General features: G+C 34.1%; 1 protein-coding gene across 8 annotated transcripts in view; it reads right to left on the bottom strand.

The window, feature by feature from the left end:
* Window positions 1-147: 147 nt before the first annotated feature.
* LOC148280403 (uncharacterized) overlaps window positions 148-20,381 on the bottom strand; it is a 103,796-nt gene continuing 83,562 nt past the window's right edge. For all 8 annotated transcript variants that reach the window (XM_088228451.1, XM_088228452.1, XM_088228449.1 and 5 more), the window contains 2 exons: window positions 4,320-4,445; window positions 148-2,276 (listed from right to left, as the gene is read on the bottom strand). In XM_088228451.1, coding sequence (XP_088084577.1) covers window positions 2,051-2,276; window positions 4,320-4,445 — 352 coding nt within the window. In that variant the 3' untranslated portion in view covers window positions 148-2,050. The remainder of the gene's footprint in view (window positions 2,277-4,319; window positions 4,446-20,381) is intronic.

Genomic DNA, 20,381 nt, shown 5'->3' with positions numbered 1-20,381 from the left:
GACTATTTAGATTTAGAAGGTATATCCGCATACAGATGATTGGTATAAAATAAAAATCGTGATATTTTTGAACCCTGGTTTTTGGAATATTTATTTGAATACTAATGAAGCAGGAAAAGGAAGATTAGGGATAATAAACGCTACAACTTCCTTAAAAGTATTTTTATTAGCCACATTAAGTACCTGAACTTGGCACTTTTTTCATACAAAACCACATCAATAACCAACCATAATTTACAGAGTCTAAAGTATTCACAATGTAACGCAATACATAATGGTAATGAACCGAGTCTGTTTGGCCCTTATTACATACAAAAAGATTATGAGCATTGTTCATGGTATAGAGCTAGTTAGATTATTAACATCGGGGAATGTTTTAATACTAAAACAATGTAATAATAAAATGAAGGAGAATGCTTATACATATTATGTGCCTTTTGTACAGTGAATTTATTCATTGCTATCTTAGTGTCATAAATGATTTATAAAAATGTTCTTCTATTACTGAAAACCAATCTATTCTCACAGAGCAAAAACTCGACAATTCAGAAAACTGACTATATTTTTTACCCACTCGGGTGCACACTACTATGTATGTAATAGGAACAACTTAATTTAATCAGCCTCAACATCGGACTTAACTCCTATCGCGGGTCTTTTAATAACTACTAAAATATTTGGTAGACACAACGTTGATGAGCCATTCTTATTCGTTATTAAATTATGAATCCACCTACAGTATCTATATATAATGTATTGTATTACTAATTTTCACATTCAATACTAAGAGTTCATTCTCAAACTCCTATTGTAATATGTAAAGTCAGTGACTATAAAAACAAACATAATATTTAGACACAATATGGAAGCATTCTTGTGTTTTCGAAGAGAAAACATTGAGTTATGTGTATTTATTACAAATATACTTATAAATAATGATTGAGTCGGTGTATACGTTATTTGATATAAATCTCCATTATTTTGTTTTCAAAATAATACATAGAAACAAAAGAAAGTCATTTTTGCAAAGTACTAGTCTCGAAGACAAAATTCTTATCTACTAGTAAAGTACAAATTACAGTTACTTATTGCGTCATTTCTGAAGAAACATTTCATATCACCCCGATGTTGTGTGGCTTCAGTAATACAATAAACTAAAAACAGTACGACATTGAGCTATGAAATTATTCCCTTATAATAGTTACGTAATGATTATGAGAAATTTCTTACTTATTCAAATGTTCGATAAATCATAATATTATGTACTACATACATACAAAATACTGAATATGGACCAATATCACCAAGAAACCGTTTCATGATCAGATCATTTCTATGCAACAGGTGAACTAGTGCCAGAAGAGTGAAATTTATTAGGTGTTATTATTTCATAAATATTATTATCATTTTTACTGTTACTCAAATTTAATTTCACTGGCCGCTATATTTTATGTAATTTCAAACGTGTAGACTTTGAACGTATTAGACGGGGATTTTAGTTTTTAAATTTCACCTTTTGACAGTGGGAAAATATTGACCAAATATAGTTATGGCACAATACCGACCTGGCACTTCTTGCGGACGGACACGGATCGTACAGCGAGTGACTCGAGAGAAATATTCCGAACTGTAGAGAAACTTACGTTTTAAGTAATTGACTGCGGACTGAATCACACTTGTTACAAAAATGTATAATAATATAAGCTCAATGAGAATTAGCGTAATTTTTCAAGTCAGATACGGTAATTTTCGATGTTTATTTTACTTTTGTCTGGGTAAAGTACCTAAGTCGGATATAACTATACGAGGTATTACATCGAATATCTTAATGGAGACCTGACGCGACTACATCGGTAGTAAACTCGCTCAACTTTCATTCCCCGCACAGAGAAGTAACGTCGACTAGCAACTCGCGTAATATACAATTCACAGCAAACATTTTTGATTTCCGCACACAGATTGTTTCGGTCTCGCCGACCGCGAGTCCCGATCACTAAACACAGGCGGGTTGGACATCGACGTCGACGTCGCCGTCGCCGTCGCACGTATATCAGCCCTTCCCGAAGGTGGGCAATATGACAGAGACAGGTTTCCGGGCTGAGGAGGCCGGCAGGAGCTCCTTATCCGGCTGGCTGTGGATGGTGTCGAGTTCCTGCGTCGTGGTGAGTTTACACTCCACCGAGTGGAAGTCGTGCGGCGGGGACACGAAGGCGAAGGTTCGTTCTCCCGACACCATTGGGGAGCTGAGGGCGCTTTCCACATCGCAAAAACTGGATCTGAAAACGGATATTTGTTACAGTTTGCTGTCTGTAATGAGTAGGTACAAATGAGGAAATCCAGTGTTTTTTAAAATTATTTGTTTATTTTATTTAAATTAATTTTTATGTATTGTATTATCATCGCTGTGATATTTGGAAGTTTTGTAATTTTGAAAATTCCAACCGAAACTTCAGAATTACACCGCTCGTGACGTTATTCTGGTCAGCGAGAGATCAAAACACACATCTGAAGGGTGAAACATAACTGACAAAAAGCAAAGGAAACGAAATGTTTATTATACAAACCGCTGGTTGCCACAACAACATATAAATCTTATAATTTATTGGCTATTCATTGCTAACACGTGGTCACATAAACCTGTGACGATGCAAAACATTCATTTTTATTAATTTTATCATACGTTTTTGAGGAGTTTCGCGCTACAATTAAATGATGTTTTTTTCTGATATTTTTTGTGACAATGTATGTAAATTTAGGTCAAAAATTATATAAATTTTGAGAGAAGCAGATATTTAACTTTATTATTATTATTATATACATATTTTTTCAATTAGTTTCTTTTACATTTATTTTATTGAACATAATTTAAATTATTGTATTAAGTGTAAACAATTTTTTGGTGTGTGCATGAGTTTCTTACACTAATATACAAAGAAATTGGCAATATATGTGTACTTACTGTTTGTTTACCTAATAAAATAAATAAATGCTCTAATTTTTACCGCGTGTTAGCAAACATTTTTTATATCTTAATTCCTGTAGTGCTGAATTTCCTCATAGGATGAAATGTACAAGTTAAGTTTTTATTAACGCTTCTGCAGTGGGGATAAAAAAAACGCTCGAATGAGCGTTTATCGAAAATACCCTATTGTGTAAAAATTCAAAAGAAATAAAAGAAAATAAAAACATACAATATCGATAAAACGAAAAAGGATTTTCAAGGAACTAAAATTATATTCTTATATATGAAACATATTGCTCAGCTTCCTGTCTGTGAATATATGGCGAGTTTTTTTTTAAAAGGAGACTCGTCACAATAAACTTTCACAGGTCGCGGTGATGTCATGAGCCTATAAGGTTCTCATGCCCAAGTGTTAAGAGCTTGTCCAGAAAATGCGAATTCGTCGCGATTTTCTCGTGCGTAATACGTAATCGCGAATCAAGCGCGAGTCAAGACTCTCGCGAAGTGCACGCGATTTACGCGCGTATTTTGAATTCGCGCGACGCTTGTGGACGCGATGTATTGGCGCGAAACGTTTCGCGGCGAATTCGCCCCTTCCGGACAAGGTCTTAGTAAGGGTTTTCTCGCGTCTCAAAATAATTCTGAAGAGTGTCACAGCTCTTTTACTTCATAAAAAACCTATTATATCGCACCCCCAGCAGCCTGATTCTAAGTTCGCGATAATTTGAATTTACGCTCCAAGTGAAGCGCGGCAGTGATAATTTCAGCGTTACTGTTAAATAGGCACTATCAGGTTTTGGTAGGTTTTTCTGTTAGTGCTTATTTCAATTTATGTTGAAATTTTTCTTAGTTTAGTTATATGTTTATTATTACAATTAATATTTCGATGTTATTCTTGTACTTACGTTTTTGTTGTCTATTGTTTGTACCTATATTGTTATTCCTTTCTGTTTATGTTGTTCTTATGTTTATTGTAAATAAATGCAACTTGTTTTTGGCCGATGTTATCAAGTTTTGGTTTAAAAAAAAAACATGCGACATCACGGACTCAGAATCAGACCGCAGATGTACACTCTCGTAAGTCTAAATTTGGCTATTTTAAGTTGTTAGTTTTATTTTTTTTTCTTTGGAGAACACTCACGTATCTCTACGATTTTTTTAGCAAGATAATTATGCATATTATGATATCGCAATGTGCTTCTAATGAGCAAGTGCCACAAAAATACTGAGTATTATAATGTCAATATACATTAAGTTACAAGCATTAATAAATTTTAAAAAGTTCGGTTTTGCTTTCCTATAAGATGGCAGATTTAGACATGTCACCTAGACTCGCGGTAGTAGCGGTAGTGCTTACTTGTGAGGGGGCGGCGAGGGGGTGCGGGAGAGGGGGAAGCTGGCGACCTCCCGCGGCCCCGACAAGGAGCGGATGGAGCCGAAGGTCTGCGCGGGACTCAGGGGAGCGCCCGGTGCTGACAGTCCACTGGAAAAAAACACAATTGTTGAATGTCGGTTTCTGTACACCATCCGGCAGGATGCGCCCAGTTCCATTGAGGGGTACGAGCTGTGCATAGAGTTTTTATTCCCATTTTATTATTGCAATGGTCTTTGACCCTTCCGGAAAAAAAATCAGCTTAAACACCAAAGTCTCTTAAAAACTTGTAATATACTAAGTAAACTTCGATTTTATAACCTAAAATATTTGACGTTTACGTAGAACCAGCCCGTTGATAAGAGAGAGAGAGAGAGAGACAGCGGTTTACAAAACAATTAAAGACGCATGTGTATTCTACCATTTCTGTGATGAAAGAGAGCATTTTACAAACCAGTCTGGTGATGAGGGAGTCAGCGCTTTACAAAACGACATATATGTACTACTATCACTGACATGTCGGACATTCTACTGTAGCATGAAATAACATAGGATGGATTCGTTACCTAATATATATTTTAAAAATTATTTCATTTAGGCAGGTAAAAACACGAAACAGTACACCATGAGGCCGGCTAATCTCCACGCGATTTCTTTTAGCAAAATTTTCATCCGCGAGTAGAAATTAAATAAATGAAACTAAAAAGGAAAATAAGAAATATGTGGACACATATTTCACACCCACCCAATTTTACTGGACCTACGCGTTAAACGGGCCCGTACGCGTAAGACACAATCAGTCATTTTTAGTGTTCGTATAAAGGGTAAAATATTGAATAACGTATTTTTTTATTTATTTAATACAAAAAGGTTTACAATGATATTTTTCGAGAAGAGAAGAGAACTTGAAACGTCACGCGCGGAGTAATTTTAGAAATAGATTTTTTAAATCACAGCGCCGCGCTGATAATATGATACATAAAAAAATGGTTTAGTTTAATAGTTTTTTTACAAATAATAATAATGTTTCTAAAAAAAACACTGAACTACTTCATTACCTAAAACCACTATTCTTTTACAGATATTTTTTTTAGCGTTCTTCCAGAAAATTAATTTTCTTTTCAGAAAATATAAGACGAAACTGACACATATTTTACTATGCCCATATTTCAAAATGAAAACAAAAATGTAAAATAGGAAAAAGTGTAAAAGGTTTCCTTGTTTAGGTACCTACCTACACCTAATGTACAAAATGGACACTTTATATTTTTTGCATACAATGTCTCATTTAAAACAAACACGCATTTAATAAGGTTTAACGACTCAACCTCGTGGCTACAACCTAACACTCTTATTTAATTTCTAGCAGGCCGGGACGTGAAAATAAAAACAACGTCACTCACATACTATAGAAAATATAAATAAATAATAATATTTGAAACTTTTCTTTAAACGTCGTATTGACGTCAAATATACTTATAACGTAATATTGCGAAAAACGCGAATACAGTAAAGTTAAGCGCAAAGCTCGTATAATGACGTCATACTTCAGGTTCGCCGGTGCGGTAAATCGGTGCAGGGAAACAGAAGACTGCCCATTATATGGCAGTACTTATACCAGGCGTAGGTGTATCCCCGCATGACGATGCGATGTAATTATTTCAGGCAGCTCCGAAGGCTGCGTTTGAGCTTGTTTTATTGACTTCCGTCTCGCAATAATAGCGACCTTTCTCGTCCGCAACAGCCGACCGATGCGAGACGCTGCACTTGACACATTATTAGGCTCCTGTTGTGACATTGCGACGACTCAATTAATATTGTTCATTTTTATATATATATTTGGACCCCTGTATTTAGTAGCCTTGCGTGTCATGTACAAGGCTAAGTTACTCGGAACAAATCGTTTTTGTTTGTCATGGAAATGGGATGTTCGATCACTGATTTTGGTTTATTACCTTTATGAGTCCAATCACCATCGTTGCAAAGTCCAAGAACAATGGCGCGTGATAACTACTTTTAACGACAGTGTGAATATCTGTTGAAGATATTCCATCTTTCCTGCATTCTGCTTCAAGATTATGGCGTTGTAAACTGAAAAATGGGCACTGAAATAACAACATATGTTCGATACTCTGTGAAGAAATATCATCGCATGGACAATAGTCATCATTCCTTAATTTAAACCTATATATGTAACATTTCATAGATCCGTGTCCGGTAAAAATTTAAGTCGTTTCGAAAGTATTTTGGTGATGACGACGGAAGTTTGCTGCATCAGCCAGCGTTGGGAAAAACATTTTAGTGATTTTACCTGTAGAAGAAGCGCGGTAATGATCCTGCCAACGCTGCTGCGTATTTTGTTTTATACAGCGTTTAGCAAAGCTAAGGGGAAATTCTGAGAAGAAAGGTGCCGTTCTTTTACAAGTTGCGGCTATTGCCCGTTCATCCACTCTCTCGTTTCCTACGATACCAGCATGTCCTCTTATCCAGCATATTTGAATCATCATCTCTCTGATTTTTAGATGCTTAATTTTACTCTGAATATCTACAATTGATGGATTCACCGACCAAGTATCAGTTATAGCTTGAACGCCCGAACGACAATCTGATAATATTTTTGCAATAACTCACCTCTCTGGTGGTTTTTTTAAATAACCATTCGAGAGCTTCTCGTATTGCGAGTAGTTCAGCCTGAAAAACTGAGCAGAAATTGTCTAATTTGAATGTTCTGCCTGGCAATTCTTTATCAACCTCAAAAGGTTGTTATGTATTCGGTGTAAACATAGGTTGTGACAGTTTTTTCCAAATTTAAAAAAGAACACCAAAAGTAAAACCAAATGGTAAAGGTAGGAAAATTTGCCGCTCTGCAAGATATTGTGTACGCTTTTACATTACAAATATTATTTTTTTACAAGCTTACAAATGTCAAGTAGACGAAAGTGAGCATTTTCGACATCTTCTGTTTGCGTTCAATCGAGGGAATAAAGCTGCCAAAGCTGCTCGCGATATTTGCGCAGCGTACGGTGCAGATGTTATGTATTATTGACTAATTTGTTATATTTTTTTTGGCTGCGTCATTTGGAACAAAAACAAACACAACCCAATATTTTTTTGCATTTTCAACATAAAATTAAATTGAATGTCTCTCTAAGTCCTTTTTAAGTTTTGATAATTAGATCCGGGTGGATAGCTAATATAGTTATGTGTGAGAAATAGAACCAGAACCACGGACGAGTGTCTTCGATCCGATGGCAACTCCCAGATAAAAATCCCGAAAAGGGAAATCAAGTGGAGATCGAAGTCCGCCGCGTAGTGTAGTGGTTGGCGCGTTCGCCTACCATGCTTGGCATCTGGGCGTAAGACTGAACGAAAGGAAGACTAAAAGTTCACGGCCACCCTATCAGTAACAGCATCCAGAACCTCAAGCATGCTTGGTAGGCGAACGCTTCAATCTTTTTTCAAGATTTTTACCGCAGAATCAGCAACCGAGTCTATTTCACACACGTTCTTCCTACGTCTGATTAAACAGTACGTAGAATAAGTCGTACGAAATTAGTTATTATTTGACCCAGGGAAATTATAGTTTCTAATAATCTTAATATGGTAAACTAAATAAAATATTAATCATAACCAATTTGGTATAATTATTACAATTATAATTTTAGATTAATATTGTTTTTTTAAGTTTAGTAGTTTATTAGACAACATAATATGTTAAGTCTGATTTCGTTATACATCTAAACTTCGTAAATTGAACAATATATAAAATTAATACACCTAGTAGAAGAACATTATATGATGTGAAACGAGCTTTAATTTCAAATGAAGCTTTCATAATTCATTATTCAAATACCCGTTTTTAATTTCCACTAAAAATATCTTAATTGATTTTAATAACAAAACGGCCGTTTTTTAAATAAGGTTGTGACACAATAGAACTTATACACAAATGGTAAGGTCAATTGAGATAAGATAACAATCCAGTATTCAGCAGTTTCAACATTTCATGTGAATTGTGAATATGCCCCTCATATGTGAGATTAGGCATATGTTATGATCATATAACGCTAATGTTCCTACAGCCCGTAGTCCGTAGTCGATATACCGATACGATGAAGAAGCTCGGGTCAGTGCAATGGTGTGACGTAGTGCTCGTAATAATGCTGAATAGATTCCAGTGTAGATTGTAGATGTAGATAGGGTGCCCTCGCTCGAGTCACTACTCACTACTCACTGCGAGTAGAGTGTAGTGTGTAGTGGCTAACCGTAGAGGAAATTATTCCCATTACGGAGCTCGCCAAATTCAAGGTTACCTCGAGGAGTGTTACGTGATATTTATATTGGATAAACATGGTAGTGTTAAGTAAAGCTAATTTGCCTATCAAAGCGCATACATAAACATAGCAGATACTAGATTATTATATACACGCTACACTATGGTTTATCAGTAGCAAAAACAATTTCATTTAGATAGCAACATCTATGTACATATTGTACATACTTGTAATGAGCGGTGCTTAGGAAAGTCGTTAGGTAATGAACTATTTAAAAAAAAAAAAAAAAAAAAAAAAAAAAAATATTAGCGTTCTTATAATTTACCCAAATATTTCAATTTTTGGAAATCAAGTTGGGGTAGAGTGGGGTTCCAACCTCGGACCTCTGGCCGGTGAGCCGCGATACTAGCCACGGACCACGACCCGATTATGACCACAACCCAATGATCTCATTAATAGCGATACTGATTTGTTTTTAGTCTTGAATATTTTTTTCAATAGAAACGAGTAAATGAATTGGTCGTCTGATTAGTAATAATTATGCGTGTCATATTGTGTCATATTATGGAAAATCTTTTGCCAGATGGTTTCATTTAAGCGCTCAAATTTCTGATTTATGCATAAAATACAGTATGCAGTCTAAACATTTACTAACGAGATTTCGTTTGCGAGCATTAATTTAAAATCATTTCAAACTTTTCAACTTCATTATAGACTTGTACATTTTACAGTATGTTTATTATTTAATCCATTCTATGCCGACATTATACCAGAGTATAAGGGATATTGAATAGCGGCATTTGAAGCAACTTCTAGGTAAAATGGTCTAAAATACCAGTAAAAGGGGTGAAATTGTTCGGATCGATCGTTCTTATAGCTACGAGTATAATATCTCTCGTTTTATCCTGAAAACACATCCTTCGAAACGCAGTCGCCATTGTCCCCAGGCGCGGGGAAGAGTGGGGGTTGGGGATGCCGGCGAAGGGAAGGGATACGGACGGTGAAGGGGGAGGGAAGAACTTTCCAAGTTTTCTATTTCCAGAGAAGCCTCAATCTAATTTTAGCTCCCAAGGTTCTCGGTACACCCTCGGTGGGTATTATTTATCACGCTATTCCACTTCCCCTGACCAGTCAGTAATATATGCGCAGACAACGGACCTCATCCCCTATTAAACCGAGGATCCCGAATTAATTTGCATCAATTTTGCTGATAGATTGTATGCAGTGGTTTTTTTATCGTAAAACATAATATTTGGAGGACTAACTTTGTGATTTTCCATATTAAATAATATAACTGCGTATTTACTTTAAATACCAAGTAAAAGTAATTTAGGTTCTTGCTATTTAGTAAGATTAAAAATATTTAGTGTAAAAATAAAATAAATAAATACAAGTTTTTAACCTTTTTTTTCTCCCGACCGGTTTCAAATTATATTATAATGAATAACTACAAAGTGAGTGCTTTAAATATAAATTTAATAATTAGTGTAAGTTCATTTTTAAGATTTGACAAAGGAAAAGTCATGTTCTAAAACCGGTCGGCATATTACATTTATTTTATTGATTGTGTACAAACTAAATATAACCTTACATATAACTTTTATATAATATGGAAACTTCACTGGTCCATTAGAGTTAAGTCTATTTGTGTAAAATATAAAACTATGTAACCGTACTGTATGTTTCCTGAATAAAAGAAAAGAAAATAAAAATAAAATAAATAGTTATAAAGTTATTATAATCAATAAAAAAATTCATTGATTTTGTTTGATTCGGCGATTTGATTTTTATTGCTCTGATTTATCAACTTTAATAACAGTATAATAGTATTTCTTAAATTGATTTTAAACGTTTGAGATTTTAAACTTATTTAGAGTTAAATGGATTTCTGTTGACAATAATTATTAATTAATCTTAGAATCTTGCACTTGCGAAATAGTTATTTTGAGGTGCTAAATGAATTAAAATAAAATAAATAAATAAATCAGTAGTAATATAATACGTTAATAATTAGGAAAACATGAATGGATATTTTCGGTTCGCACGCAACATATACTCGTAACTATGGGGGAGTGTAAAAATAAGTATATTGTAAATTATTAACGACTTCACAAAGAGCCCCAAGTTCAGCCGCTAATCGCTAATCGCTAATCGCTAATAAAGACGTCGAGTAGTATTACGTATTAATACTCGACGTAACTAAAAATAGAGGAAAATGGGGGAAGTTTTGTCCGAACTATTTACATAATGGCACTATTGAATGCCCTCTATATTCTACAAAGTTAAATTGTTCATTGCGCATTCCTTCGACAAAGTTATTGAACTAAAACCAATAATTTAAAGGCTATACTATTTATACGTTTTATTGGAAAACGGCCCCGTATTGGGCAGGGAAAATTAGCTCTAGCGAGAGTGTGAGAGACTTAACACATTTTAAAAATATATTTTGAAATATGTAAGATATTTAGAAACCACAAAAACTTAGAAATAAAAATCTAAAACTACGTAAAATAATGATTAACATATTACAACACAGATGGAAAAAGTTTAAGAAAAGGAAAATCGGAAGTCATAAGCCCTGTGAATGCCCAGACTTCCATGTTCCCTCCTCAAAAATGTTTTCCCTCTCTGTTGCGACAAATTTAGATCTAAAAAAACACCTAAGGGAGGAATCCAGCCTGTCTACAAACATTTGGACGTTCTTAAAACATTGCTGATTTACAGGACTTATGATCTGTCGTTGGCTGGTTTAAGTGGCTATTTTACACACTGTGTAACATTTTGCCTATTTATGTATTTGTTTTTTTAATATTTGCGTATTCTTTTTTATAAGTTAATGATAATGTGGGGTGTCCCGTGGCGAGAGAGACATTTCATAGAATTTCGAAACATGTCTGTTTATAAAACCAACTAGTCTAAGAACAAGTATAAACATTGAAAAAGGTTATCAGGCGCGGTCTGGTATGTGAAATAATTCAGTCAAATGAATCTTAACAACACTAATGGAGGTTTCAGCTCTCAAAAAATTAACAGATAGAAGAATTAAAGCAATATGAATGTTCTAACATAGGCAAAATGGTGAATGTTACACGGTGTGTAAAGTGGCCACCTTAACCGGCCAATGACAGGTTATAATCCCGTACACTGGTAGACTTTAGAAGCTGGAAGTTACGTGCGCGGTTTCCTGCTCGGAAAATGCATTCGCAGGTGCGTAACAATATGCGACGTGTTCTGCATAGTCAGCGCTCAGCGCGCAACATTCAAGTTTATTAATCTTGACATCGACCCGAGGACATTGACAGTGAAGAAGTCGGATGGAGAGGGAGACGGCGGGCAGTGGCTACAGGCTACAGGCTACGCGACTACCGGTTGTCTGCGCATACATAGATTTGTGTTTTGTTTGGTTTTAAAATTAACACCTGTTACTTTAATAAACTAAAACAAGTGTTACATTCGAAATCCTAATTAATAACTTCACAATAAGCTCCTTTTGTAGGTGTATACTCAATTTTATTAAATATTTGTGTATTACCACTTACCTACTTTTCTGTATCTACCGGTTTCAAAACGTATCCGTCTCTTCGTCGGGACTTTTCTTTACGTAAATACCATATCCACAAATGTATCCAAACTTTGACCAAATAATGTCAAACTTGCTTTTTATACAAATAACAATATTAATAAACAATTAAAGTATTTTAAAAAAATGATTCAGTATTTTACCAATTAAAATGCAATTTTGTCCTTCAGTTTACGTTGGAAGAACATCAAGAAATTTTGGTATTCGTGTTAAAGAGCACATGAGGTGTCTTCGCAATAACAACTTCTCCGAATTCGCAAATCACCTAAAAGACTTAAATAAAGATACAGGAATTAAAATCCTCTCTCTCTGATGGAGCTACAGCCCATATCGAGCTTTGGCCTCCTGCAACTTTTGCCTCCAACTCTGTCGGTCCTCAGCCGCCGTCTTCCAATTTGCTGCGTCCTTTCTCACTTCATCCTCCCATCTCAGCCTGGATCTTCCCTCTAATCTCTTTCCTCCCGGGTGCCCGCTCATTATTTTTTAGGGACGCGTGAGTCAGGCATTCGCTGTACATGTCCGGCCCATCGTAATCTAAGCAACTTCATATGTGCCGAGATGCTCGGGGCCTGGTAGATATTGTACAGTTCTTCGTTATACCGAATGCGCCACTGATTATTCTCTCTCCCTGGTCCGCAGATTCTTCTGAGTACTTTTCGTTCAAAAGTGTCCAGCATTTCAGCCATCTTTTCTGTCAGTGTTAGCGCCTAACACCCATATGCCAATACAGTACGTATAATTGTTTTGTATATGATAATTTTGGTTTTCCTGTGGACGTTACGTGATTTAAACACTGGCAGCAAAGAAAAGTATGTTTTGTTAGCTGCTGTGATTCTTTTTCTGATTTCTGCTGGATCCTCATTATTCTCAGTTATACTAGAGCCCGGGTAGGTGAATTGCTCGACCACTTCGAAGGAGTAGTTATCTTTGTATTAGACATAGCCTCTTGCTCTGTGCGATGGGTTTCTGCTCTGTGACATCATTTTTATTTTAACAACATTGATTTGCAGTCCCACATCTCGTGCAGCTGTTTCCAAGGGATCAAAGACCTCTTTAATGGCTGTTATTGATCTCCCGACAATGTTGATATCATCCGCATATCAAACAAGTTGATTACTCTTATAACAAATATTGGAGCTAGTGTCTATCAGAGTTCTTCTTGTGACATGTTCAAGCACAATATTAAAAAAAGATGGGGCCAGGCCGTTTCCCTGTTTTAATCCCTGGGATACTGCAAAGTCTTCCTTTAGTTCTCCGTCTATTTTGACCTGACATCTTGAGTCTGACATGGCTGATTTGACAAGTTTTGAAGGGATTTAAAACTGTAGCATTATTTCGTATTCCCGATCTATGCTATCATATGCTTGTTTGAAGTCGATGAAAAGTTGGTGTATGACTATTTGTCAAACTCTCAGCATTTTGCCAAAATTTGCCTAACGGAGAATAGTTGATCTGTTGTGGATCTACCAGCTCGGAAACCTGCTTGATACTCTCCCAGTATATTTTCTGCGTATGATTCAATTCTTTGTTTTGATATTGTTATTGATTACTTTCTTTCAGCACAGAGATGCTAAGGCTACAAGATTTCAGAGAACTCTTTTGGGCAGCTTTTCTCGTTTGACAATGAGCAAATTTTCCGTGTATGTGGGCACCGCACCGCCAAGGAGACTCATGTCCTCAGATGCGGTGTGCGGTATGTGATGGGCAAGCTGTTTTGATATTGTGGCGAAGATTTTGTATGCTGTGCATATAAGTGATATGCCTCTATGGTAGTTTTCACTCCTCTGATATTTTCTCTAGGGTCCATATCTATTTTATTTATAGGGAATTAAAATCCAACATACAAATAATAAAGGGTTAAACGTAAGAAATATTTCACATTAGGAAAGCTTTAAAAAGAATGTTCCTTTGATCAATAATCAAAATTATTTTCAATATGGCCCGTTATACGATATTCCATTGTTATGGTCACAATAGCATGGACGGTAAGTAATCTAGCCCCCATTTACATTATGTTTTAATTGAACAATAAAGTTTAGTGTTTGAAAATGTTAAGCTGTGCGACAAAGCGCTTGGGCGAGTGGAATTCTAGCAAATTAAAATGATCATCATCATCATTCCCTTTCCCCACCTATTGGTACATAGGGCGCTGCATTGGTACATTAATCGCAGCGTATCTTGATTTTTTGTTACATGAAGATAAGATGAATAGTCTTACGCTTCAGGTACCAGTTCAGGGACCATGAAATATTCTGGTGTAAACACCCTTCGAAATAAATATTTCATATCAACCATGCCGGGAATAGAACCCGAGGCCTCTTGCTTGGTAGGCAAATGCGCTGACCATTACACCACGTGGCCGACAAAAAAAAAAAAAAAAATAAAAATCTATTAAAAAAAAAAAACAAATATGGATATAAAAAATTGAAAGAATGGTTCGATGACAATATTTTGTCTCTGAATACTAAAAAACATATTACACCACTTTTACATTGTAAGAACAAGTTATACCTTCAATAAATATTTGTATGCACACTACAAAATGCAATGAAGGATATCAGTTTTATAATGATAATTGCCTTCAAATCACTGAAAAAATAAGCATAAAATATTAAGGCATTATAATTGATAAAAATATAAAATAGAAGAAGCAAATAAATAATATTGTCAATAGAATGAGAAAACTATGTATTGATTAGATTAAGGAATATATTAACCATCGAAAAATTAAAATCAATTTATTTTGCATTAGCCCAATCCATATTACAGTACGGAATAATCAAATGGGGTGGTGCTTTAAAACAAATATTTTACCGGTCAAAAAAATACAAAGAATAATTATAAAGGTTATTAAAAAAAAACCGCTTTCTTTTCCCACTGTTCAATTATTTAAAAAATCTAGGGTTCTAGATATAAAATTGATATATAAAAAGAATCGTTTGCTTCAAATACATAAAGACAAAATAAATAGTATTGTTACTAGGTCACAAAACGTAAGTACGCGACCTAGGACAGGTGGTAATATCTTAATTCCCAAATTAAAAACAACTACAGCACAACATCAGTATACTTACAGAGGAATATTTTTATTTTATGAAATGAACAAAGAAGATGAAAAGTGCAGCCAGTTATACAATATATTTAAGAAAGATGTGAAAAGTTACATTTATAATTCTATTTTGGTGTAGAACTGATTTAAAACACCGTTGTCCAACATATATTTTTTGTAATTTATATATATTATCCTAAAAATGTTAATAATTAAAAATAAAAAAAACAAACTATTGTAAGACGGTATTCCCCATTATTTACACAGGAATTGTTTTTTTATTTTACGTAATGGGAAACGTTAATGTAAATATGTGTATTTATTTAATATAAAAAAAATATAATATTGTTTACTTATATTTGCTATCGGAAGAAAATAAAATTATATCAAAAAATTTACAAAAAATAAACATTTAGCATAGTAAATAATTTGTCAATTGTTCGTGCTATTTGTGTAAAAAAAATAATAAAAGAACTGTTTCAACATTATGGTTAATTAAATAAAAAAAGGTATCCGAAGAGAAGCTTTTGTAGATTGTAGGTACCGCAGTTACTGTCGGACATGTGACTTACAGTCTGCTCGCTGATTCCTGGAAGACGGTCTGCACATACACAAGTGCAGTTATCGATGGATGGTGCGTATCGTTCCCATGACTTGGTGTCTATTTTGGTCTGAATTTTTTCGTTTTAAGATAGGTGCGCAACATCTTTATCAACATCAATATCTTTTTTTGATAATATTAGACAAATGCGTGTGAGAGTGGTATAAGGAATTATCTATAATTTTTTATGTTATTAGAACGCAGATATTTAATATATTATGAATTCAATAAAAAAACACAAGTTCACTTTCAGTAGCACTTATATACCTATTCTACTGCTACTGGTGACCGCCAACGGTCGGATACGCTAAACTTAGCAAATGCAACATACACTACTGTGTTCATGTAGTATAGTGCATAGTGCATGAGAGCCTGCAGTAGTTTGTGACTACAAGTTAGTAGACGGTAGACAGTCATTTCCGCAAATCCAATTATGGGTGTGCTGTGGTCTGTGGTGACCAGCGGGCGAATAATTTCTACTGAATTTCACTACCACAACCACACTCGCACTATACCAGACTTGCATGCCCGACACGCGACACATATTATACTTGTACTGTGTAATCTGTGTAATCTGTAATATACGATACGTACACACTGTACACATCAATTCGTTTCGATTAAAATATCAAAATATTTATTTATTTTAAAGCAAATTTACTTTCAAACCACCGAAACATAAGTATGCTAAATTATTTACTTATTATTGTAACTTCCGTGTAAGACATACAAAATATATTCGTTATCTCTTTCTCACAGATAACGAGTGCGTATATTGTCACTTCCCTTAGACTGTCGTAACTCAAATTGATGTATTTTAAAGAATACTAGCCCTTATGAAAAAGTATTGAAAGACTAAATTGCATTAATGAAAGCTGCAAGATTTTACTGTAATCGCAAGTGTAATTTTTCGAATGAGATTCTAAAGTTTTGGGTTAAAGACGTATTTGAATTAGTGATTTTAAAGGGAGCAGAGTAATCTCGTGTAATCCAGTAGTAATAATTTTGGCCAATAGAGGCGCAACTGGTCGCTGTATGGAATAAAGGAATATGATATAAATTTAATAACCAAAGAAAAGTAATATATTTTTTTGGTGATGAGTTTTTTCCTAATAATACTACAGTATTATAAAACATTACATACGATGTCAAAAAAATATGGTAAGCTGCATGTAATCGATTATAAGGAGCATTCGCCCCTGCTACACTACGCACACAGATGCGCATCTATTATCATCTACGAAAGAACAGCCAAATGTGAACCAAATGTTTTTACAGTTATTTACTAGGAAAAGGACAATAGATCCTGTAAACTGTATACCAAAATAAAACAGGGACCCTTCGAGTATCGTCTATCATCTTGTTAACCTTAATAATAAGTTAAAGACTGCTATCTTTGTCTAGTTTTTTATATTTTGCTTTTTGTGCTGTTACATGTTCACTTAATTGCCATACTTACTAGTTCTTTGCTCAATGTATTTTTATTGTGTTTTTTTATTATTTTGTATTGTTAACTTTTTAAAATCATTCTTATATTGTTGAAATTCCATTCGTCGATGCGTTTTGTAGCTGCAAGACGATTGTGATGTTAGCTATCATATTATTTTTATCATATTATGTAAATGTTATCAACTATCAAATATCTAAATTTAGTAATTGGGGTCTAAAATTTCGACCATCCATGCGCTCAGTAGCTGCAAGACTTATTGTAATCTAACTTCTATTTTTATAAATTTGCTTTTTATTTCGTTTTTTAAAATTTCACTTAAACTCTAAACTTCATTGTCAAATAACAATTTAAAAAATAAAAATGTAAATAGGGGCTAGATTTCTTACTATCCATGCGCTCTGTAGCTGCAAGACGTGCTGTTATCTAGCTCCTATATATCGTAATTGTAATATATCATAATTTGAGACGAGGAACTAGAATCCCAACCGTCCATGCGCTCTGTAGCTGCAAGACGTGCTAAGATATGTATTTATTGTACAGCGCCCTTGAGGTGATTTTCACAAAAATAGCGCTACTTAAATTTTTCAAACGTTATTATTATTAAAGAATTTATGTATTTTATTTGTACGTAATTCGATAAATCGTCCGAAGCGAATATGGGAACACGTACAAGTAGATTGTGTAAAATTTATAAGATGAAGCAACAATAATATCCGATACTTCTCTAATGAAAATATTCCTACACGAGTATGTATGTTGCGAGCACGCGAGAAACGGTGCCAAGAATGAGACATTGACACAATTAATCGGTTGGGATGATAATTCTACGACATTATTTTATTGTTTACGCGACAAACATTTATTTTATAAAAAACATAACCTTGTGGACAACTAGACGAAATTTATATATTTTATCACCATAATGATCTTAACCAGAAATGTAAAACCGGATAATAATTTCTTATTATAATAGATTATGCGTAAAGCCCGTTCATTCTACAAATATATCAATGTAATGGTTAAGTTGAATATTTTAAAAGTAAAATAGCTAACACTTAATTATAAACGAAAAAAAATCACATGAAAAACTTTTAAAATTGATGTATTTACCATACCCGGTGAGGATAGACAGTATCTAATATGTTTGCTTATAATATAATTTAACATAATAGTACTACACCTAATTTTATTTAATTGTACCCCCCTTCACTGTTTTGCAAACAGAAAATATATTGTTTTATTTATTAAAATAAATGCCGATTTTCAGCACTGAACTGAAAAATTATTCCAAAATAAAAAAACAATACAAAATAATTTTACATTACAATAAATACACATAAATTATTAAATTAAAAAATTAGCTTCCTTCAGATTTTTTTGTTGATGGCTGTTAGGTCGGCGTAGGTATATTTTTTAAAGACAGATGAAGATTGAGATTTTTTTAAGACAAAAGTTTAAAGTATTCAATTTCCATAACGAAAATAGAACATGATATTACAGGCGTCAGGCGGTGAGATTTTCAAGCGGAAAATACTCAACACTGTTACTTTACACCATATACTCGTAAATAGTACACAGTTATACAGTTATATGGATATAATATATTTATATTATATATTGGAGCAGAGTATAATATTACCCGTGTATATATATAGATGACGATAAAACTAGAAATAGTCAAGTTTTTAACTTGGCGGGAGTAGGGGTACACGACGGAGAGGAGATTTTCAGAATTAAATAAAACGCGATGCGTCGGCATTGAAAACAAACGATATTCAGTTATGCTAATAAGCAGAAGCGCAAAACTATGTATGCAGTTGTTGTTTTATACATCGAATAATTTTATTACGTACATTAAATTTTCACCATTTGTACCTACGTATTACACACCGCTTTATTCGCAAGAGTTTGGTATGTATTATGTATGAACTTCAGCTGCTAACTAATAACTAGATAATATTGACTGTTGAATCGTTTTCGGAATTGGCGAGTCATTACAACTTGTAATTTAATGTTTCACTCTCACTAACTCATCGAAGAAATAATGAGCCAATCAGCCAATACACATATCACGAGTAATTGTTTTCAGATGCTGTTTATATAACGTGGCAGATGTTCGAGCGAATGGTTAGTCGATACTTAGTCGTGTAGACTGTAGACGATCTACTAGCACCGGCTGATATTCCGATTACGAAATAGGCAGTTAGAGACTTCTGAAGGCAGAAAGTTTACGTGATAAGCTTTTGGATTGAAGCGTGCAAGTTTTCCTTCGCGTTTTATGTTGATTATTTTTATAAACCATTACGATTAATTTGTTCGTATTTAAAATATTTTTTCATTTACGTTTTAGAATTTATATTTTTTAAATATAATTCATTATACAAACATACACACTAGTACACTTATTACATTAATAGAAGTTACTTTGACTTTCTACTGGGGTTAGTAACCCTATTCAACAGTAAAACATACCTTATTTTCCTAGCTAAAAATGCAATATGTAATAATGAATACAAATAATAAAGAACTTTAAAAATGAACAACAAACAAGAGCATGCGCTCGCCACCTATCAGCTTCAGCCATCAACAACCTCGCAGACTCTCCGCAACCGATTTACCTACACTATTTATTATCTACTTATCTTCTCTTCAAGATCGTCGAAATAAATCCGACCTTCTAGTCCTATTTAAAATTCTCAACTCACTCTTTGATGCGACTGAGCTCAATAAAATTAAATATCCCAACTAGAACCTCAGACAAAACTTACTATTTCATACCGATAACCATAGAACTAACTATGGTTTTTATTCCCCTATGCCTACAATTCTTGGGTCTGCCAACAAACATACCAGTCTTGATTTCTTTGATAACAAGTTGTCTTCTTTCAAGCACTGAATAAAATTCAATTATAAACACCCCTCTCCCGCTTCCACTCCCACAAAGTCTACTATAAACCATTAAGTCTTTCTAATTTTTTTATAATAATTTTCTATGCATAAATATTTCCTTAAAAATGCCCATTGGGCGTATTTATAAATAAATAAATAAAATATTCTTAGAATCTCTCCATGTATTTTATTGTTTTTTTAAAA

This window comes from Micrasema longulum, unplaced genomic scaffold (assembly GCF_059751315.1).
Source record: "Micrasema longulum isolate JH-2025_06_02 unplaced genomic scaffold, ASM5975131v1 h1tg000582l, whole genome shotgun sequence".
NCBI classification, from domain to species: Eukaryota; Metazoa; Arthropoda; class Insecta; order Trichoptera; family Brachycentridae; genus Micrasema; species Micrasema longulum.
This window is presented reverse-complemented; position numbering and strand designations above follow the sequence as displayed.